The sequence below is a fragment of the Podarcis melisellensis genome (assembly GCF_964234715.1).
Source record: "Podarcis melisellensis genome assembly, chromosome: 1".
NCBI lineage: Eukaryota > Metazoa > Chordata > Lepidosauria > Squamata > Lacertidae > Podarcis > Podarcis melisellensis.
In genome coordinates this window covers 82,475,201-82,498,186 of record NC_138528.1, presented here as the reverse complement: position 1 = coordinate 82,498,186, position 22,986 = coordinate 82,475,201, and the positions used below count along the sequence as shown (strand labels likewise).

The following is a 22,986-nucleotide window of genomic DNA, read 5'->3' as shown; positions in this document are numbered from 1 at the left end:
CACACACACACACACACACACATATCTTCTGTCTTGGTGCCAAATTTTGATAAGTCGATCCAGAGTACACAGTGAGCTGGTTCATACATAACTTTAAACCACAGTTAAAACTTAACTATGATTTAATGTTCACCTAAGGATGGAAGCAAGGGTCGCGGGTGACACTGTGGATTAAACCACAGAGGCTAGGACTTGCTGATCAGAAGGTTGGCGGTTCGAATCCCCACGATGGGGTGAGCTCCCGTTGCTTAGTCCCTGCTCCTGCCAACCTAGCAGCTTGAAAGCATGTCAAAGTGCAAGTAGATAAATAGGTACTGCTCCGGCAGGAAGGTAAACAGCGTTTCCGTGCGCTGCTCTGGTTCGCCAGAAGCAGCTTAGTCATGATGGCCACATGACCCAGAAGCTGTATGCCGGCTCCCTCGGCCAGTAAAGCGAGATGAGCGCCGCAACGCCTGTCATGACTGGACCTAATGGTCAGGGGTCCCTTTACCTTTACTTTTTAAGGATTGAAGCAGACCTGAATAACAACTAGTTCTTCCTTTTTAGAGATGAGAAAGCTTTCCATAGTAGAAGGTGACCTGGTATGGGAAAGCCTTCCATAGTAAGCTGACCTGGTATGGGAAGAGGTGATGGGGGGCATAGCTGAGGAAGAAAAGGTTAACTCTTCCTTCTCCAGATGCGATTTCCAAAATTGCCCCTCTTCTGTTACATCTAGGTTTGGAAACAAAGCATACTACTGGCTCCAATGTAATTGTTGTGGGATGATCTTCCTGGAAATTGCAGGAAGATGAAAGGTTAACTCTTCCGCTGGTGTGCTCTCCACAAAAAGCACCCCTGGTATTACGTTTTAAAAAACAGAAAATGCCCTTTTCAAGTGTAGTTGCTGGTGGGACTGCGGGTGGGTAGGGTTTAGAGTGAGTGTGTGGCTGCAGGTCAAATGTGAGCGGTTGCCAATGACAGTTTATCAGGTTTGCAAATATGCACATGGTCCCAAAAAAGATCGGTCACCATTGCCAACCCGTGACTTTTGGGATAACGCAAACACATGCGCAGTATATTGTGATATTTTGGTTGGCCTAATGGTATTTATTTATGTATTTTTTATTACATTTGTATACCCTGGCCTTCAACCATAGATCTCAGGGTGGCTCACAACATAAAAATACAATATAAAAACACAAAATACATAATAAAATCAAGAACAAACAAACAAAACACAAACACACAAACCAATACTCCCCCCCCCCCCAAGTATTCGAAATGCTAGTATTTTACTATTATATCATTAGACCATTGCTTGGCTGGTTGACCATTCTTGTTACATGGCTTAAGGTACCTTAAGTGATATTTTTTTAAAAACCTATATGTATAAGAGAGGAACAGGAAACTCCAGGATTGGGATAGTGATGGGTTTGTTTCTCTTTCATTCAGAGAGCTACTGAAGTCAAAGAGAGGAGATACTTTGGGACTCTCTCCTCCTCCCTTTACTAAGTTGAAGAATGTATGCAGATATGACACAATTCAGATAATCTCTGGGAGCCCATATAGTCCAGCAAATTCTGCGTTTGGACATTATTCAAGGCAGTATGGCCATATACAGGGCACCCTGCCGCATGGCTTTTCATGGACAGTGCCCTCATCACTATAGCTGTGTAGCCCCTTCGGCGGTGGGATGGAAGGGTGTAGCCATGTATTTGTGCACCAAGAGGATCTGTCATGCTCCAGCTGATAGGATGACCATTGCTGTCCAGAATGCAGATATTGGGGAAGCACTTCACCATGTTGTCCAGGAACCGTCGGCTTTGTTCATTGCCCCCATGGTGCCATGTTTCATTTAGGATGTCAACATGGGAGCTTTTCAAGGTGGAAATCGTGAAGGCAGGATCTAGCCTAGAAGAAAAGACAGGCAAGAACAATATAGACAGAGATGTTGGAAGAACCCAGGAACCACCTTTTTGGCTCAGATCATCTAGTCCAACACATGTTAACACTGGCCAGCAACCTGAGCAAGTCGCAAGCAGGAAACCATTTTGCATTCGCACACCTGGGCTGCTTTATGGTGTCAACATAGCCATTAATAGACAAAACATCTTTAGGAAACTTGTAGTGCCACCTTTGGTGCTTTCCTGTGCCAGCCAGGAGAAGGCAGACTTGGAAAGAGTGAATGCAAGGTTTGACCATAGTATTTTGGCTATGGAGATGCTACAACTAGAAGCACCACAGGTTAACCAGTGCCTCAAGCAGAAAGGAAGAAAGGGGGGAGCAAGGTGGACACTTACTGGCGCTGAGGCATTTTGTCTGGGTTAGGGTTCAGGTAGGTGAAGTGGGGAGTTGCAGTCAGATGAATTTTCTTGGTGGCAGCAGCATCTTCAGAGACGTCATAGATCCCATTCTGGTTCCCTGTAGAATAGTGAAATATTCAACAATGAAGAGAAAGATATTGTGTGTGTGATTTGAGGATAGGGCAAGAAGTTGTTCAGTGCATCAGGACCACAGTAGGGGGCAAAATGTTAAAGCCCCCTACCTGTCAGATGTGCAGGTGGATGCTCGTGAGTAACCAGACAAGACTCTGACCTTTCTTTTTCAGGTTTTATTGGTGCAAACTATTTACAGTGCATAAAGACGCATTCTAAAAGGGTGTTGGGTGTCAATAAGATCAACTAAAGCCCTGGTTAAAAAGGAACGTTTTTGCCTTGTGCCTAAAGGTGTATAATGATGGTGCCAGGCGAACTTCCCTGGGGAGAGAATTCCATAGACAAGGAGCCACTACAAAGAAGGCCCGTTCTCGTGTTGCCATGTGATGCCATTGCTGATTTGTGTGAATGTCACTCATGCCTAGTTTGGGCCTAAGGTGTAGTTACACCCTCTCTGCCTCTGCAGTCCTGAACAACAAGGAGCAAGGAATACTGACCATTTCCCCATCCCGCAGTCTGTATGTGGGATAGATATGATGTGAAAAGGGATTGGAATAGCCATAATGAGCACATGATAATTGTGGATTGGGTTGGCTTCAGTCTAATCCAGGGTATAGGCCTAGAAATCAAATAAAAATACATTCAAATGTTACCACACTGCTTAGCTACCTTTTATTTGCCATTTAAAAATTCACAGCCAAGGTGCGAAAAGACAGTTAGAAGGGACCACACAGGTAATCTAGTCCAACTGCCTGCAACGCAGGGATCTTTTGCCCAACATGGAGCTTTGAACTTGTGACCCTGAGATTAAGAGTTTCATGCTCTACCGACTGAGCTATCCCAAGTTTATTATCTTATTTTTTCTATGCTTGACTATTGCAGTTCTCTTCTTTCTATTTTCTCGGTGTCCTGTTCACCCAGACTTCTATTCTTAATTTAGCTGCCTGTGTGGTTCCTCCCATGTTTTCGTTTACCTACATTTCCTTTTGGTTACACTCCAGTGACTTCCTTTTCGTTAAATGATCTCTTTGAAGTGATCACATACAGTATTTTCACTCTTTAGCTCTTTCTCTTTTCTTCCTTTGCCTTCCTCTCATTTCCACTCACTGATATTCTTCACCTCCTGGCTAAAACTCCACGTACTCCTTGATTTCACAGTTCCAGCTTTTCTCTCTCTTGCTTCACATTTCCTCCGGAAACCATCATGGCCTCCCAATATTCACATTGCTCTTTCCTTGCAAATGTTGAAGTAGCAGGTGAAAATGCCTCCCTCTTCCCAAATCTTTAACCACTACTTTCTCTATCCTCTTCACGTTCCTTTTGAGTCCCTCCCTCCTTCTCAATGGGCTTCCGCTTTTTGACTTCATTTCTCAACAGCAGCACTTAAGTGTGTGAGACACTTTATCAGGGGCATCACATCTCGTTTTGTCATCTGAGGTGAAACCGGAAGTGTCACTTTGCCACTGCCACCACCATCCACTGACAGAGAAGAGGCACAGGTATTGGTACTGAATTTGGGTGAGAGCATGCTGGTGGGGGTGAGATCTCACTCCACAAGATTTTGTGCAGTTTTGACAACATCTCACTGGAAATCAACACGGGCAAGCAAGGGTACCACCTTCGGGCATCCACTGCCTCACTCCGCCTGATGGCTGTGCTGGTCCGGCACTTTATATTCAGTGGAGGCTGATATTTCAGGGTGAATGGGGCCTGCTTCACCAAGCGCTATCTGCCCACAGCCAGCTCCTCCCACCTGCTTTTTATTTTCATCCAATCGGGGGGGGGGCACTTCTATCAGTTTCCTCCTCCTCAGTCTCAGTTTTGCCTCTCGTAGAAGGCAAATGCTGCCTATTATGGGTTCTGGATCAACCTATGTTGGTCTCCCTGCCTTCTGCCCTACCAGTTCCAATGAGAACCAGCCACAACAGTTTACATTCATTACAGTAATGTCATTTTAAAGGGGGGGGGGGACTCATCTCATAACTTTTCCCTTAGTAAGAACTGCCTTTTACCATAGAGACGAAAGTTTTGCTTCCAGTTGACAGCATCTGTGTCCAGCAACAGTCTCCGGTACACATCAAGATCCCAGTAAAAGGCTGCATATATGTTTTTATACAAATCTGTATTGTCTGTATCGGCCTAAAAGACAGAGAGATGGAACTCATTATATAGGCTCTTCCATGCTCTTCTCTAACCAGTTCTTCTCAGGTTGACAACTTTATTCTGGTAAAATTCCTGTGCTTTTAACTGCCTCATGACACTTTATCAGATAAAGCTTTTCCTGATGTTGAGATGAAATGATGAGTGAACTTTCACCTGTGGGTCATTCCACGTCATGTCAATCCAGTCATGTCACCCACTGTCTTGGACTTTGATGAAACTTGGTGTACACCCTTCCCTTATGGTTGAAAGAAACCCCCTTAAATTTTTCCCCTCTATCTCAAACGGTTTTGATTTTATAGCACTTCAAAGTTTCATGAAATCTGCATTGTCTGTCCCTCTTGAGACCCCGGGACATATACACTTAATTTTTTTCTCCATAACCAATGATCAGATCTCTATGAAACTTACACAGAGCTCAATAAGAGGATGATGATTCAGGAAAAAACACACCAGCACTCAAAAGATTTTATAAATGCCTATATATATATATATGTATGTATGTATTTTTTTTGCTGGAAAAACCAGGTTTAGAAAACCTCAATTTTCAGCATGTGGCCATGATGGAACTCAAAGTTTGTGATGTTGAAAAGTATTGCAAAGACATGCTCTTTCTCAACAAAGAATGAAATTAATGGGTTTTTTATTCCTTGTAATGAAAATTTTACATTTTTTGAACATCGTGGGAGGTGGAAATGGCTACTGGGTACAACTTTCCTACAATCTATAGCTGTAATAGAAAAAAATAATGAAAGAAAGGTGTTCATCATAAAAATTAACATTATATTGGTTATTATAAGTTTCCCCCCAAAAGTAAAGTGCATACTTGTTTTAATTTGGGGATATTTGAATATGAAGTTGTGAAAATTGGCGATCAGGAAGTAATCCCATTGAATTTTCACAATGGATTTGCACAGATCAAACACCATTGATCAAAACCACTTCAACACTAGAAAAACTGATCTGATCATTGTTTATGGAGAAAAAATGAAATGTACATGTGCCGAGGGTCTCAAGAGAGACAGACAGCACAGATTTCACAAAACTTTGAAGTGCTATAAAATTAAAACCATTTGAGATAGAGGGGGAAAATTTAAGGGGGTTTCTTTCAACTATAAAGGAAGGGTATACACCAAGTTTCATGAAAATCCAAGACAGTGGGTGATGAAACCCTTGTTTTTTGAGTGGATTTGATGTGGAATGACCCCTGCCAAAGGTGCCCTCCTAAACAAAAGCCAACATCCCCTTCGGTTTGAGCCTGGCTTAGAGGAAGTCCCAGTACAGAACACGCAGCATTTCCTGCTGACATCCCACAAAGCACCTCCCACAAAATCCCCAAAGGCTACTACCTCTGTCCGTGGACGAGTCAGGACCGCTTTGCAATCCGGCCAAGAATCCACAATCACCTCATGGCCCACTGGGTTCCCACGGTTTATATTCACAACTGCACCATAGACCTGTCAAAAGTCATAGGATGTCAGAGTTGGTGCTGCAGTTGAATGAGGCAGCCTAGGAGAAATGTGTGGGGTCTGGTGTGTCAGGCTTGTTTCTGCTGCATGCCTTGAGTGGGGTGTCCTGATCTGAGGGAGCACAAGGGACAGGAGAATCTGTTGATTTCCCTTGGTGTTCCATCTGAAAGAAGCAGCCTGAGACAAACATTTGAGGAGAGAATCGGTGGTGTGGCCCCTAATTCAGATTTTGAGCTGCTGCATGAATCCCACTGTTAGTGACTAGTCCTTGAATTGTATTACCTTGACTGAGGACATCCTGTTTACCAGCTGATTAACAAAATCTAGGAGCCCACAAGGCCGTGTCTCATATTACACATATTTCTCACGAATCCTAGCTCTCTGCGGAGCATATCAACATGATACACACATTTTCAAGGGCCTGCTTGTTGAACGTTAAAACTTAAGGCATGCACCTAAAAATGTAACATGTAATGATGTTCTCAGCTTCAAAATGTGGAGTTTTGGAAAGATCAAGAGATGTTGACAGGAACCTGCCCCCATTCCTAGTTCTTAAACCAGATTACAAAGCTCAAGATTACCGCAACTGTCTGAGGGAGGTTTCTCTTCAGCAACGTCTCCAGCAACTGCAACTTGGATGCACAGGATAGGATCAACATAGCTTGGGAGGTGAAAGCGGATGGGCTGGTACCAGCAGAAACAATGCCTGTGATGAGCACCTGGGAGAGAGATCAGTTCTTTGTTGCTCACCAGAATCCCCAAACTGAGAAGTCTTCTATGCCATTGAAGTGGCTGGGGCAACCCAGTCAAATGGGCAGGGTACAAATAATAAAATTATTTTTATTATTGCTTATCTAACCCCTTTGTCTACACCCCAGTGTCAGATGGCATAGCTCCCCCTGGACTTCTAACTGTAACACGAAAGCCCTCGCCTTCCTTCCAGCTCAATTCTGATAAACAAAAACCTTCTCTTGGGAACTACAGGCAAGAAGCTCTCTTATACTGCTCACCTGCTGTCCAAAACAGTACCACGGACCTTTTCAATTGTAGTCCTCTCTCCAGCTTGATAACTTTAGGGACTGCTATGATTAGGAGGGGGAATTTATACTAGAGTGAGTGAACCATTAACATAATCATTCCTTGCGATTGTAGCCACAGGCCTTGTGGAATTGGATCCCACGGATGCAGAAGAATTGGCTGTGTTCCTGGGTTTGCTTCAAAAGATTGGGAGAGAAGTGCTAGCTGCAGCTTCTTCCACCAGGATGAAATGAAGGAAATAATGGAGGATTTGGAAAGCAAGCAAAGTCCTAGCTAAAGAAGAATGGAAACTTAAACTACAGTAGACCCTTCAGTTACATACCGCTCTGAATATGTAATCTTCAGGTTGCGAAAGCGGCCAACTCGGAAGTGTATTCTTCCAGTTTTTGCTGCTTGCGCATGCGCAGAAACACTCTGCACGCTGGGTGTATATGCTCTATCATGCTTTTCTGCGTCCGCAGAAGTGGCGCCTCTGGTTACGGATTCTTTGGGGTCTGCACGGACCACCGAAACAAATTAAATTCGTAACCAGAGGGTCCACTGTAAACAGTTAATGATCACCTGAGCAATATATGATTTACTGACAGTCCCTGTCATGCTGTTCAAATGATCCGTAAAACTGATCTTGAGTATTAACGTGCTTGTGCGTTGGCATGAAGCTTGGACTCCGAAAAGGGTTCAGTCATTGGTTTAATCATTCTGTAACAAGTCTAACAGAACTACAGAGATTATTTAAATAGCTCTGTTGTCAATTACAATTAGTGAACCACTGGGGAAGGTTTTGGTAGGGACTGGGATTGAAGTAAGCTGCTTTTCCCTCCATGGCTGCAAAACGTCCAACAACTTGCTTCTCTGATAAAAATACATTTCTCTTCCATCAGCTAAAATTGGCAGCTAGAATTGTTTCCATATTGGAAAGCAAATCTGATACTGACACTCTAAGCATATGTCAAATTTTAAATAAATCAATTTTGGGCTAGCCAGGGGAAAAAACTGTACTTGTACCAGGTTTGAAGAATATTGGGGCTACACCCAACAATTGCGAAATGACCAGCAAATGGCAATGTTGGGCTGCCTTTTTGTCTTGGAGAAATAATTCATTCTTATGTCTGTAGGATGTATCTAAGATATTTTGTGAGGAAATATATTTGGATAAATTGGATGGACTTGTACTTACATATTGACATAGAATGAATTATCTTAGATATTTTGTTTGGTAAATGTATATAAATAATCTGGTTGGCCATGATGAGAACAGGATGCTGGACTTGATTGACCCAATCCAGCAGGCTCTTATGTTCTAGTTTCTATGTGAAGCATAATTAAACTAGATATTTTTATTGACCTTCCAATTTCTGGAGGATAAATTTTAAAATGTGGTAAAGGTGAATAATGAGAGAATTCTTATATTTATTAGGAAAGGTCTACAGAGAGTAAACTAAATGGGAAAAACAATTGGAGAGAAAAACAATGCATCCAACCAATGAGGATTTCTCTGCAATTTGTTTTATCACTAATGCAGAATGGAAAAAAAATGCAGTATAATTTTTCATTAAAGCACCAGTTCTCACTCTTGCTCTTTTCTTTGTAAGTTGCTTTGGGTTGTAAGATAAAGTGACTAACAAATTCAGTAAATAATAATAATAATTTCCAATTTAAGGAAACATAAAAATAATAAAAGACTCCTGTATGTAAGTGTTGTTCGGTGAAACAGTCACTACATTTATCTGTAGAAATGAACTCCTGCTCCAGGTTGTACCCCAAAGTCCAAGATTTTTAAATGAACCAGAGTTTGACCCACAACCTGCACTCATGTTTGAAACACAAATTCCAAACCCTGGCACAGGATCGTAAAATCCTCACACCTTCTACTGCAACCAATAGACACTTTTTTGAAGCCGAGCAGCATGGAGGAAATTTTCAATAGGATGCAGCTAACGTGTGGGGGGGGGGGGTGGTTAACGCTTCCCAGTTGTGACTCCTGAACTCATCCTTCTCTTAATGCAATTGATTTTGAAAGAAGCCAAGAGAAGCTTCCTCATCTCTGAAAGCTGTTAGTCAGGTCTGCTTCCAGTCTTAGGAACCATAACTATGGTTTAAAGTTATGTGTGAACCAGTTCACTGTGTATTCTGCATTAATTTATCAGTATTTGCCACTGATGAAGAACTGGACAAAACATATTTGGCAATTTAAACTGTTGTTTAGGCACAGCAGTTTGCAAAGCTATGCATTCTTCTGTTTTCCAATCAACTTTGTATTTTATTATTCTGTTCAAAAGTTGTATGCGATGCACAACAATATATTGAGCAAAATTTGCAATGGGTAAACTAAAATTCCCAGGATTATTGGTATATATGAATAGGCTTTAAATGTTGGTGTGTGTACACAGCCTGAAATTAGGGATTTATTTTCAACACAGGTGCAAGAAGGCACAGCTCCTGAGCTTATAGGAGTGCTCAGTGCTCATGATAGACCAAAAACATGGTCTTATAAGAGCTACTGATGCTCCACCATGCTTTCAGCTACTCTGTTGTGGTTTTCCTGTTGGTGAAAGCAGATTAGGAATGAGAAACCAAAGCTGAACACTGATGTGTCTCTTCTCCAGCTTGGTCTGTCTAAGGGGGGCTTTGCTTTGGGGCACGAGTGATGGTAGTGTTATGTGTATGTTATACTAAATGGTTCATTCACTCCACAGAATTATTTCTTGGGTTGCAGCCGCAGGCCCAGTGGGATGTAATTCAGATGATACAGAATAATTGGCCGATTCTCCGAATGAAAGATCCCCAGTAATGTTACAATGCTTTACAAGGTATTTACCCTCTTTACGTGAGGCAAGTGAATAAATGATTAAATGGATGTGATGCTTTAGTAAATAATAATATCTGCGGTATTGGGCAGGGGGCGACAGGCAACTCAACCAGCATTTGCGTCACTGATATATGTCTGTCTCAAATGCATTGTATGTGCAGGTCGGAGCTAAACAATATAAACTTAAGGCTTTTGCAGATGACCTGGTTTTGACACTACAAGAGCCAGAATCTAGTACGGAAAGAGTTTTAGAACTGATTCAGGAATTTGGTCAGGTGGCAGGATTTAAATTAAATAAGCAAAAAACTAAGGTTTTGGAGAAAAATTTGACAATAACGGAAAAAGAAAGGTTTCAGAAGGAGACAGATTTAAATGTGGTGAAGAAAGTGAAATACCTAGGGATAAATATGACAGCCAAAAATCTGAATTTATTTAAAGATAATTATGAAAAATGTTGGTCAGAGGTTAAAAAAGATTTAGAAATCTGGTCAAAATTGAAGCTCTCCTTGTTGGGTCGAATCGCTGCTATAAAGATGAATGTATTGCCAAAAATGTTGTTTTTGTTTCAAACTTTGCAGATTGTGGACAGGATGGACTGTTTCAAGAGGTGGCAGAGAGACATTTCTAAGTTTGTCTGGCAGGGCAAAAAGCCCAGAATAAAATTTAAAATATTGACTGATGCTAAAGAAAGAGGGGGGTTTGCCCTGCCGGACATGAAGCTATATTATGAATCAGCAGCATTCTGCTGGATGAAAGACTGGCTACTTCTTGAAAACACTGACATTTTAGATCTGGAAGGGTTTAACAATGCGTTTGGGTGGCATGCATATTTGTGGTATGACAAGGTTAGAGCTCACAAAGCATTCAAGAACCATATTGTCAGGAAAGCAATATTTAATGTCTGGACAAGATACAAAGATTTATTAGAAAACAAGACCCCAAGGTGGTTGTCACCTATGGAAGCTAAGGCTCTGAAGAGACTCAATATGGAGGCCAAGTGGCCGAAATATTGGGAGATATTAGAACAAAACGGAGACACATGGAGATTGCAGAGTTTTGAGAAACTAAAAGATAAAGTGCGAGATTGGCTACGTTATTATCAAATTAGAGAGGTTTTTAATATGGATAAAAAAATAGGTTTCCAGGTGGAAAAATCGAAATTAGAAACAGAATTGTTAGAACCTAAAACTAAGGTACTTTCAAGAATGTACAACCTGCTGTTAAAATGGAACACTCAGGATGAAACGGTCAAATCAGCTATGATTAAGTAGGCACAAGACGTTGGTCATAATATTATGTTTGCTGACTGGGAATGGTTATGGACCACCGGTGTGAAATTCACGGCATGTAATGCCTTAAAAGAAAATATTATGAAAATGATATATAGGTGGTACATGACACCAGTCAAGCTTGCAAAAGTATATCATTTGCCTGATAATAAATGTTGGAAATGTAAGGAAACTGAGGGAACATTCTTTCACCTCTGGTGGACGTGCCCAAAGGTCAAGGCTTTCTGGGAAATGATCTATAATGAACTGAAAAAGGTATTTAAGTATACCTTCCTTAAGAAACCAGAGGCCTTCCTCCTGGGCATTGTCGGCCAGATGGTGCCAAAGAAGGATAGAACTTTCTTTATGTACGCAACAACAGCAGCAAGAATACTTATCGCAAAGTACTGGAAGACACAAGATTTGCCCACTCTGGAAGAATGGCAGATGCAACTGATAGACTACATAGAATTGGCAGAAATGACTGGCAGAATCCAAGACCTGGGAGAAGAGCAAACGGAAGAGGATTGGAAGAAATTTAAAGACTACCTGCAAAAACATTGCAAAACATTTGAATGTTAAAATGATGCAGGATATAAAGACAATATGGCATTAGTGACATAGCTGAAAGGAATATGTAAAAATGTTTTATGAGAAATAAGGGTGAAAAGTTAGAATAACATTATGTCAAACTTAAACAAAATGTTATAAGGGGAAAAATTGGAGACATAATAGTTGAAAGGTATAATACAGAATAAGATCTGAAAAAGGGTTAGGTATTGCTGAATATGATTGTGTAATAAGGGAACACAGAAAAGGGAGATGTGAGAAAGTCAGGAAAGAAGGATATGTAAATAATGGGTAAGAAACTAGATATATATGTTTCTTTTTAGGTCTTTTTTGTTTTTTTGTTTTTTATGTTTTGTGCTGTATTTTTCTGTTTTTGCTGGATTGATTGATTCTGATGGTGTTTTTTTCTATTCTTTCTTTCTTTTTTGGTTTTGAGTGTGAGGTTTGTTGTATTGTTTGAAAACTCTAATATATCTTTAAAAAAAAACAAATGCATTGTATGTGTTTGGTGAAACTGGGCACCATGTGGGAGAGATAAATATGACGAGCCCTGCCTAAAGGTGCCTCTGTAGGTATGCTTAGATCGTGATGACATCTAAACAAGATATATTTGTGTCCAAAGTGTTGTCTCAAAGAGACTGAAAAAAGAGACTTATGATTGACTTAAAAGAGACAGAAGGGAAAATGTGTTTTAGACTAACTGAATATCCATCAGGACTAACTTTAACCTTAATTCTTATCGGATATGAAAAGTAGCCGCAATAGCTGCTTTGCTATGTATTTCAATTTAATTTTAAATATGTCTAGAACAGGCTACTAAATCTGGCCATGATGTTAACTAACCCTGAAGTGCACAGTTCTGGGAGCGAAAGGTTGCAGTGTATTATCTTGTGGGCTGGAGGCTTGGTGTAAAGAAAAGCGCATACTTCACCAAGGGCAAGATGTGGAATCCTTGACGCTTCAATGTCTGTCTGCTAGGCTGGTTGTCTGCCAAAACCCCACCAAACAGGGGGAACCCACATGCGTGCAACTTCACAGCTGTTGCCCTTGTCACAGCTGCCACACAGCCTTGACCTCGGTACTGAGGGAGGGTGTAGCCATGCGTCAAACAACCCATTTGATCAGTAAGGCACCAAGAAACCAGCTGGTCTTCTTTGTCCAGGAGGCAAGCACTAGGGAAGTTGTGGATCAGGCTGTCCAGATAGCGCAGGCTCCAATCATTGCGCCCAACACTCCAGTTTTCATTGAGCAGAGCTGAATGCGAGGAGTTTAGGCTGCCGAAGTGGAAGAGACCACTTCTGTACCTGAAATACAAAAAGAGGCAGTGATTGTCATGAGAGAAAGGTTCTTGAGAGCAGAAGAAGCAGTAAGGCCTCCAAGGCCTACACAATCATTCAAGCCTAAGGCTGCTAACTGTTAACAGCAAACTGCTAAGTCACTGCGACTCGTGACTCATCTTGGGTGAAGACTCATTCTCTCTGTAAAAGTAGCCAGCCTCTCTATGGGCCTCAGTCAGAGAGCTGTATGGATTTTGTATGGAGTAGTCTGTGGAACAGTGCTGTTGTTGTTGCCATGTAAAGCTAAGGCAGACAGAGTGGCTCCAGGACCTCTGTGAAGAGTCAGATAGCTGCTAGGAGCACTCTGTGTATGCTCTTTAACTATGCGGTTTCTGAATAAGTTTATTTTCTTCAGTAAAGTTTTATTCTGTTTATAAAGAAGACTCTGCTATGATTAATTTACCGCTGTGTGACAGTGATGGCGGTTGAGCAGACTGAAAGCATCCCATAGGCTTAAAAAGTATTTCATCACCATCAACTAGAACAAAGGATCAGGAAGTTGCAAGAGAAAGCTCAGGAAGTGACTCTGTGACTTTCTCCTCCTGCTTTATGGACAGAACTAAGCCAGGACATAGCAATCAGATGTGGAACTTTGTGTTGGGTTACAAATCACTTCTTACTGATTATGAGGAGGAATGTTTGAGAATTCTGATGAAAATAGAAGCAGAATTTGCTGGTGTTCACCTAGTCAGCCCTTTTCCAGAACAGAAAACAGTCCAATGAATACTGAATATTTGCTGTTGTTATTTTCAGTCCACAAATAATATGCACTCACTAACCGGCTCTGACAGTAGGCAGATGGGTCAGGATGCAGGAATATCCGGTAGAAGTATGACTTAAGACTGACACGTCTGGACTCTGCAATCTCTCTGGCAGTTTCATATAAGCCATCTTGGAGCCCTACACACAATGAAAATGAGATGTCAACCTGGAGGTGAGGAATTATATTTTCTAATGCTCTGTGTCTGCACCTCTCTTGCTATCGTATGATTATAGTGTTGTGTGCCAGCCCAATCTTTGAGCGGTGTGAGATTCCAGGGGTTCCAGGCGCTTACCCAGGGTTGGTGTTTCCTTTGGAATGAGGTACAGCAGAGACTGTGGTGTCTCTGTGGCATGTGGTTTATTTACACATATACACAACCTGAGCAGTATTAACACCCCAAAAGGGACTTGCTTCCCCCATGATAACAGCCTTCTATTCAAACAGAAATCAAACATTGCACTCACTCTCTCTCTCTCTCTCTCTCTCTCTCTCTCTCTCTCTCTCTCTCTCTCTCCAGCTTGCTAATGTGCTCACATCACTCCAACTCTCTGCTCTCAACTCAGCCTTTGCCCACCCATTTTCTAACTACCCACGCCTTTCCCATCTCACACAGAGCCACTTCCTTGGTACCTCTCAATGTCTCGTTCAGCTTTACCTTGAAGCTGAAAGGCCTTTCCCCAGTCAATGGCTTCTGCATTTTCCAAGAGTGTTCGCCAGGCGTCTACATCCCAGTAGAAAGCAGTATGAAAGTTGGAGTAGCAATCCTGCTTGTCTTTTACCACCTGCAGAACGTGGCACAGTCATTTAGCTATTGACAGGACGCAGGTAGCAGGGGTTGGTTGGGTCTTATTAAGGACGGAGAGCAGGAGCAAGAGAAAGGCAAAGGAGGCAGGAACAGGTCCAGCACCACCACGGAGTGCGTCTCCAATGGCTTTCCAGCCTCAGAAGCTACCATCTCTTGGGCTTTTTTTATGGGAGAATTCTCACCTCTTTACGTGGGCGGGTAAGGACAACTTTAAACTCCGGCCAAGAGTCCACCACCACTTCGTGCTGAGCTGGATTTCTACGGTTGATGTGCATCACAGCTCCGTTGGCCTGCCAAGGAAAGGAGGGCAGTTAGCTAGAGCAAATTCCATGTTGCTCCATGAGAAAATGGTAGGAAATGCCATTTGTTAAATTGATGGGGAAAGGGGACGGCAGTAGAGGAGCGAGAATTACCGGAAGAGCCTGGGGCAGGTGCCGTTGCAGCACAGTCTCAAGCAGCTTCAACTTGGAGGGGCAGGTCAGGATCTGCATGGCTGGCCAAAGAAGGGCTGGGGGCTACGTCAGGTTCCAGGAAAGATAACGTGGGGGGGAAGGAAGCACTTGAAGGCGAAGAAACACAGAAAGAAATGTATCGGACCCTTACACTCAGTGCTACCGGACAATCCACAACCAGAATGACATGCCATTTCTCATGAAATCTCTAGTACTCAAAATACTTCACTAATTATGTCTGTAGATCAGGGATATATGGAGTTGATTTCTATTTTGGCTGAGGAGATTGACACTGGCTGCCCCTCATTCAGACAGTCCGAACTCCCCTTTGCAGCTAGTCAAACCATTTCCTCATTTTTCTAGCACTGAGGCAGAGCTGAATTGGTAGGCAAGAAGATTTGAGTCCCACTTATTTAGGGGGATTAGGTTGTCCCCTTCAGAGGTCCACAATGACAGCTGCAGTGCTTACCTGAAGGGACACGTCTGCCTTTGAGAAGAAGGTAGCAGCCTATTGCTGGGCCACTGGCATGATATGGAATGCCATCCTTGCTGAGACAATTTATCCACTTAAGCATATTTTTTTAAAAAAAATCCTGAAGCAATAAGCCATTAACAGGCTGGTGCCTTGGCCTTTTTCCCAGTGTCTCAACAGAGAAGGAAGTTTGGCTGCAAAATGCTTTTGCTTGACTCAGATGGTCACAAGTCCATGAGAGATTTGGCATATACTATGACTTATGTCCAGGCTTCCATGCGCCCTTGGCAAGGAGCTGTATCATCAACTCTGAAGTCGCCCCGCTGGGCGCTCCACCCCTCCAAGCCAGAGTCGAAGGGCGTGATATTGACGCCCCCCTGGGAGCGGGGGCCAACCTAACCAATCCCTAGGTACACTTGGCCAAGTCTTCTCAACCCTGCACAGATCTACTGTGTTTCAAGTTCAGAGCAGGACAGCTAGGTATTCATTCACCAGGGTCCCTTTCTCATTTCACTGCAATGTGGTAATGGGATGAGCTCTGACAACATGCAAAAGTCAGGATGCTCAACATCCCCAGTGGGGTAAAACCTCCCTTTCAATCTGTTTCAGTAAGAATCCAAGAAAATGCACTCCAAGTTATACACCAGGGGTATATATATATACGGTATCTTCTGTCTTGGTGCCAAATTTTGATAAGTCGATCCAGAGTACACATTGAGCTGGTTCATACATAACTTTAAACCACAGTTAAAACTCAACTATGATTTAATGTTCACCTAAGGATGGAAGCTTCGAGAACACTGTCCAACCATCTCGTCCTCTGTCGTCCCCTTCTCCTTGTGCCCTCAATCTTTCCCAACATCAGGGTCTTTTCCAGGGAGACTTCTCTTCTCATGAGGTGACCAAAGTATTGGAGGCAGTGGAAGACAGGAGTGCCTGGCGTGCTCTGGTCCATGGGGTCACGGAGTCGGACACAACCAAACGACTAAACAACAACAATGGATGGAAGCAGACCTGAGTAATGACCAGTCCTTCCTTTTTAGAGATGAGAAAGCCTTCTATGGTAGGTGATTAAGCTGACCTGGTATGGGAAGAGGTGATGGGGGTCGTAGCTGAGGAAGAAAGGGTTATCTCTTCCCTCTCCGGGTGTGATTTCCAAAATTGCCCCTTGATATAAGCAAAAAAACGTGCTCCTTTTCCCTTATGGGGTACCCAAGAACCTATATACAGTAGAGTTCTTTTGTTGGTTCTCTATCGGTAGGAGAAAATAATAGAGACCAGAGAATATTGAGAAGTAAAGCAGCTAGTAAGCCTGATCTTTATTAACTGTTGCAATAGGGTGTTCCCCAACACGCAGGAGAGAGGAGGAGGAACCCAAGCCATGTGCGCAAGCCCTTATAAAAACATTTTAAATGGCCCACCCTGGAGTCCAGGACCAATCCCAGAAATATCATGCATACATCACAGAAGGGGTGTAGCCCAAGACCACCCCCCAGGTACATCATATCTACATCACAGAAAAGGCGGTCTACAACAGAAATCTGAGTGTGTTGTTTATCTCCTGTCTGGCAAGTTACCTGATTGCATTATCTGGGTTTTGGCCACTCTTTTGTTATTATAACTAGTTAATTCGTGAATCTAGGTCACAGGCTCACACCCTGTTCATATCTTGAATGTGCCCTTAAGACAGGAATTGTAAGGCCAGGATTTGTGATGAAAGAGACAACGGGGAAGTTTCCCACTTTGACCTTGTGGAGAATTTTTATATATAGATATCCTTAAAATTCTTATAGCACCCCTCTTCTGTTACAACTATATTTGGAAACAAAGCATACTACTGGCTCTAATGTAATTGCTGTGGGATGATCTTCCTGGAAATTGCAGGAAGATGAAAGGTTAACTCTTCCGCTGGTGCACTCTCCACAAAGAGCACCCCTGGTGTTACATTTTAAAAAACGGAAAATGCCTTTTACAAGTGTAATTGCTGGTGGGTATGGTTTAGAGTGAGTGTGTGGCTGCAGTGCAAATGTGAGTGGTTGTCAATGACATTTTATCAGGTTTGCAAATATGCACATGATCCCAAAAAAGATTGGCCACCATTGCCAACCTGTGACTTTTGGGAGAACTCAAAAACATGCACAATATACTGTATTGTGATATTTTGGTTGGCCTAATGCAGGCATATCCAAAGTCTGCTTCGGGGTCTAATCCAGCCCACCAGTCGGTTTAATCCGGCCCCTGTGGCAGTTTATTTCCTGGGGTAAAATCCTCAAAAAAGCTCAGCAACTTCCACACTTCCACCCTTAAAAAAGCTCAGCAACTTCAATCCTAAGAAAAGGTCAACAACTTTGCATATTTTTTTTATTGTCTTAAGAAAATTATACAGACAGCAAAACGAAGAAGCCTAAATTAACATTGCCTCCTACCAATAAGAGATAATAATAACTATTACAATAATAAAAACACTAAAAATTCATTTACTTCCCCTTTTAAATTTCTATTCTGGTTACCATGTATTACTATTCTATAAGAATCTATTATATCCTTTGCTGTCCCATATATTATTTTACTTCTTGAATTCAGTCTAACCCTCCCCTCCTCCCCTCTTCTTCTGGTCATAAGATTCCCCCCCCCCCCAGTTGCTTTAATAAGATAGAATAACATGAAAACTGTAAAATTATAATTACTTCTTTTGTCCTTACACGCTTAACAATTGCCTATGAAGAGTTCTGCTTTAACACCATATTTCTTCATGTATTCCCCTATGCATTCCCATTCTGTATAGAATTTTTGATTGGAGCAGCCCCTGATTGATGCAGTCATTTTTGCCATCTCGGCAAACTCACAAATCTTAATTTGCCATTCTGTCATTTGTGGTACTTTTTCTGTTTTCCTATATTTTGCCGTAAGTATTCTTGCGGCGGTAGTTATATACAAAAATACGTTCCTTTTGTCCTTGGGGCTGTTGTTTGTTAATAGACTCAATAAGTATGACTGCTTTTTTTGAAATAGAGCTCCTGAGGATCTCCTCATTTATCTCATTCCAAAATTGTCTTACCACCTTGCGTCCCCACCATCAACAACTTTGGTTGGCCCTTATGGCTCCTCACTTAATCAAATCTGGCCCTCTTTGAAAATTTTGGACACCGCTGGCCTAATGGTATTTATTTATGCATTCTTTATTAAATTTGTATACCATAGATTTCAGGGTGGCTCACAACATAAAAATACAATATAAAAACACAAAATACATAATAAAAGCAAGAACAAACAAAACACACACAAACCAACCAACACCCCCCCCAAAAAAATGTATTGGAAATACCAATATTTCACTATTATATGATTAGACCATTGCTTGGCTGGTTGACCATTCTTGATATATGGCTTAAGGTACCTTATGTGAAATATTTTTTAAAACCAATATGTATAAGAGAGGGACAGGAAACTCCGGGATTAGGGGAGTGATGGGTTTGTTTCTCTTTCATTCAGAGAGCTACTGAAGTCAAAGAGAGGAGATACTTTGGGACTCTCTCCTCCTCCCTTTACTAAACTGAAGAATGTATGCAGAGATGACACAATTCAGATAATCTCTGGAAGCCCATATATTCCAGCAACCTCTGCATTTGGACATTATTCAAGGCAGCATGGCCATATACAGGGCACCCTGCCACATGGCTTTTCATGGACAGTGCCCTCAACACTATAGCTAAGTAGCCCCTTCGGCGGTGGGATGGAAGGGTGTAGCCATGTATTTGTGCACCAAGAGGATCTGTCATGCCCCAGCTGATAGGATGACCATTGCTGTCCAGGATGCAGATATTGGGGAAGCATTTCACTATGTTGTCCAGGTACCGTCGGCTTTGTTCATTGCCCCCATGGTGCCATGTTTCATTTAGGATGTCAACATGGGAGCTTTTCAAGGTGGAAATCGTGAAGGCAGGATCTAGCCTGGAAGAAAAGACAGGCAAGAACAATATAGACAGAGATGTTGGAAGAACCCAGGAACCACCTTTTTGGCTCAGATCATCTAGTCCAACACATGTTAACACTGGCCAGCAACCTGAGTAAGTCGCAAGCAGGAAACCATTTTGCTTTCGCACACCTGGGCTGCTTTATGGTGTCAACATAGCCATTAATAGACAAAACATCTTTAGGAAACTTGTAGTGCCACCTTTGGTGCTTTGCTGTGCCAACCAGGAGAAGGCAGACTTGGAAAGAGTGAATGCAAGGTTTGACCATTTTCTCCAACTGGAAGCACCACAGGTTAACCAGTGCCTCAAGCAGAAAGGAAGAAAGGGGGAGCAAGGTGGACACTTACTGGCGCTGAGGCATTTTATCTGGGTTAGGGTTCAGGTAGGTGAAGTGGGGAGTTGCAGTCAGGTGAATTTTCTTGGTGGCAGCAGCATCTTTAGAGACATCATAGATCCCATTCTGGTACCCTGTAAAATAGTAAAATATTCAACAACAAAGAGAAGGATATATGTGTATGTTTTTTGAGGATAGGGCAAGAAGTTGTTCAGTGCATCAGGACCACAGTAGGGGGTAAAATGTTAAAGCCCCCTACATATCTTCCAATTTGACACCTGATATCGTCATTTTTAAAGCATTCATATTATTATTACTATTATTATTGGGGCAAGCGAGGGTACCACCTTCGGGCATCCATTGCCTCACTCCGCCTGATGGCTGTGCTGGTCCTGCACTTTATGTTCAGTGGAGGCTGGTCTTTCAGGGTGAATGGGGCCTGCTTCATCAAGCGCTATCTGCCCACAGCCAGCTCCTCCCACCTGCTTATTATTTTCATCCAATCTGGGGGGGGGGCACTTCTATCAGCTTCCTCCCCAGTCTCAGTTTTGCCTCTCGTAGAAGGCAAATGCTGCCTATTATGGGTTCTGGATCCACCTATGTTGGTCTCCCTGCCTTCTGCCCTACCAGTTCCAATGAGAACCAGCCACCACAGTTTACATTAATGACAGTAATGTCATTTTAAAAGGGGGGGGACTCTCTCATCTCATAACTTTTCCCTTCGAAAGAACTGCCTTATACCAAAGAGACGAAAGGTTAGCTTCCAGTTGACAGCATCTGTGTCCAGCAACAGTCTCCGGTACACATCAAGATCCCAGTAAAAGGCTGCATATATGTTTTTATACAAATCTGTATTGTCTGTATTGGCCTAAAAGAGAGAGAGATGGAACTCATTAGGATAGCCTCCCTGCCATGCCCTTCTCTAACCAGTTCTTCTCAGGTTGCCAAATTTATTCTGTTAAAATTCCTGTGCCAAATTTATTCTGTTAAAATTCCTGACACTTTAACAGGTAAAGCTTTTCCTGATGTTGAGATGAAGTGATGGGTGAAGTTTGACCTGCTCTAATGCCAAATGTGCCCTCCTAACAGGGTTGTCTTTAGCAGATGCAGCGCCAGGGTTCAAATATCCTCCCCGTGCCCCCAAATTACCATGGATAGTGGGGGCGGGGGAAGTGTGCACAGCCAGTCTTGGGGGAGGGGCTAACTCTCCCACAAGCTGCAGCAGGAGAGCAATCCCCACAGAGGCTGCGCACCCGGCAGCCATATAGTTAGCGGGGCACAGCTTCCATCCCAAGCCTCTGCGGGCACAGCTGGCAGGCGTGCAGGGAAAGGGGAGGCCACCAGCAAAACCACGCAGCTCCCCCACTTGCTGGGGCGGCCCTGAGAGGCTGGTGCCCTGGTGCAATGCACCACTAAGGTCTGCCTCCTAAACAAAAGCCAACATCCCCTTCGGTTTGAGCCTGGCTTAGAGGAAGTCCCAGCACAGAACACGCAGCAATTCCTGCTGACATCCCACAAAGCACCTCCCACAAAATCCCCAAAGGCTACTACCTCTGTCCGTGGACGAGTCAGGACCGCTTTGCAATCCGGCCAAGAATCCACAATCACCTCATGGCCCACTGGGTTCCCACGGTTTATATTCACAACTGCACCATAGACCTGTCAAAAGTCATAGGATGTCAGAGTTGGTGCTGCAGTTGAAGGAGGCAGCCTGGGACAAATGTGTGGGGCCTGGTGTGTCAGGCTTGTTTCTGCTGCATGCCTTGAGTGGGGTGTCCTGATCTGAGTGAGCACAAGGGACAGGAGAATCTGTCGATTTCCCTTGGTGTTGCAACTGAAAGAAGCAGCCTGAGACAAACATTTGAGGAGAGAATCGGTGGTGTGGCCCCTAATTCAGATTTTAATCTGCTGCATGAATCCCCACTGTTAGTGACTAGCCCTTGAATGGTATTACCTTGACTGAGGACTTCCTGTTAACCAGCAGATTAACAAAATCTAGGAGCCCACAAGGCCGAGTCACATATTACACATATTTCTCACCAATCCTAGCTCTCTGCTGAGCATATCAACATGATACACACATTTTCAAGCACCTTCGTGTTGAACGTAAACTCTTAAGGCATGCACCTAAAAATGTAACATATAATGGTGTTCTCAGCTTCAAAATGTGAAGTTTTGGAAAGATCAAGAGATGTTGACAGGAACCTGCCCCCATTCCTAGCTCTTAAACCAGATTACAAAGCTCAAGATTACCGCAACTGTCTGAGGGAGGTTTCTCTTCAGCAGCGTCTCCAGCAACTGCAACTTGGACGCACAGGATAGGATCAACATAGCTTGGGAGGTGAAAGCAGAAACAATGCCTGTGATGAGCACCTGGGAGAGACAACAGTTCTTTGTTGCTCACCAGAATCCCCAAACTGAGAAGTCTTTTGTCACTGAAGTGGCTGGGGCAACCCAGTCAGATGGGCATTATTATTTTTTATTACGTATTTAACCCCTATGTCTACACCCCAGTGTCAGATGGCACAGCTCCCCCTGAGCTTCTAACTGTAACAGGAAAGTCCTCGCCTTCCTTCCAGCTCAATTCTGATGAACAAAAACTTTCTCTTGTGAACTACAGGCAAGAAGCTCTCTTATACTGCTCACCTGCTGTCCAAAACAGTAACACAGACCTTTTCAATTGGACTCCTCTTTCCAGCTTGGTAACTTTAGGGATTCCTTTGATTAGGAGGGGGAATTTACATAAATTTATACTAGAGGGACGCGGGTGGCGCTGTGGGTAAAAGCCTCAGCGCCTAGGGCTTGCCGATCGAAAGGTCGGCGGTTCAAATCCCCACGGCGGGGTGCACTCCCGTTGTTCGGTCCCAGCGCCTGAAAACCTAGCAGTTCGAAAGCACCCCCGGGTGCAAGTAGATAAATAGGGACCGCTTACCAGCGGGAAGGTAAACGGTGTTTCCGTGAGCGGCTCTGGCTTGCCAGAGCAGCGATGTCACGCTGGCCACGTAACCCAGAAGTGTCTTCGGACAGCGCTGGCCCCCGGCCTCTTGAGTGAGATGGGCGCACAACCCCAGAATCTGTCAAGACTGGCCCGTACGGGCAGGGGTACCTTTACCTTATACTA

General features: G+C 43.2%; 2 protein-coding genes and 1 long non-coding RNA gene across 8 annotated transcripts in view; 1 reads left to right on the top strand and 2 right to left on the bottom strand.

Moving 5' to 3' along the window:
* Window positions 1-16,884, top strand: part of LOC309354655 — a 46,152-nt gene extending 29,268 nt beyond the window's left edge. The window contains exons 4-6 of the long non-coding RNA XR_014162368.1: window positions 9,798-9,891; window positions 13,819-13,999; window positions 16,423-16,884. This is a non-coding gene — a long non-coding RNA (uncharacterized lncRNA). The remainder of the gene's footprint in view (window positions 1-9,797; window positions 9,892-13,818; window positions 14,000-16,422) is intronic.
* On the bottom strand, window positions 614-22,554 carry LOC309354565 (glycine N-acyltransferase-like protein 3). 5 transcript variants are annotated; one of them, XM_081884781.1, is made up of 7 exons: window positions 16,334-16,410; window positions 15,047-15,192; window positions 14,816-14,923; window positions 14,484-14,610; window positions 13,845-13,965; window positions 12,572-13,032; window positions 6,707-6,762 (listed from the first exon to the last, which is right to left on the bottom strand). In XM_081884781.1, exons 2-6 carry the CDS (start codon window positions 15,122-15,124, stop codon window positions 12,612-12,614), a joined length of 855 nt encoding a protein of 284 aa, XP_081740907.1. In that variant the 5' UTR covers window positions 15,125-15,192; window positions 16,334-16,410; the 3' UTR covers window positions 6,707-6,762; window positions 12,572-12,611. The 5 variants fall into 5 exon arrangements, with proteins under 5 accessions (XP_081740908.1, XP_081740904.1, XP_081740905.1 ...); XM_081884782.1 differs by lacking the exons at window positions 12,572-13,032; window positions 13,845-13,965; window positions 14,484-14,610; ... (1 more) ...; window positions 15,047-15,192; window positions 16,334-16,410 and adding exons at window positions 614-1,890; window positions 2,280-2,400; window positions 4,427-4,553; window positions 5,924-6,031; window positions 22,512-22,554 and having other exon boundaries at window positions 6,625-6,762; XM_081884778.1 differs by lacking the exons at window positions 13,845-13,965; window positions 14,484-14,610; window positions 14,816-14,923; window positions 15,047-15,192; window positions 16,334-16,410 and adding exons at window positions 614-1,890; window positions 2,280-2,400; window positions 4,427-4,553; window positions 5,924-6,031 and having other exon boundaries at window positions 6,625-6,762; window positions 12,572-12,780.
* Window positions 17,539-22,211, bottom strand: LOC309354624 (glycine N-acyltransferase-like protein 3). 2 transcript variants are annotated; one of them, XM_081884862.1, is made up of 5 exons: window positions 22,119-22,211; window positions 21,417-21,524; window positions 20,607-20,733; window positions 19,879-19,999; window positions 17,539-19,508 (listed from the first exon to the last, which is right to left on the bottom strand). In XM_081884862.1, the coding sequence occupies exons 1-5, from the start codon at window positions 22,194-22,196 to the stop codon at window positions 19,106-19,108; spliced, it is 837 nt and encodes a 278-aa protein (XP_081740988.1). In that variant the 5' UTR covers window positions 22,197-22,211; the 3' UTR covers window positions 17,539-19,105. The 2 variants fall into 2 exon arrangements, with proteins under 2 accessions (XP_081740988.1, XP_081740989.1); XM_081884863.1 differs by lacking the exon at window positions 21,417-21,524.
* Window positions 22,555-22,986: the final 432 nt, after the last annotated feature.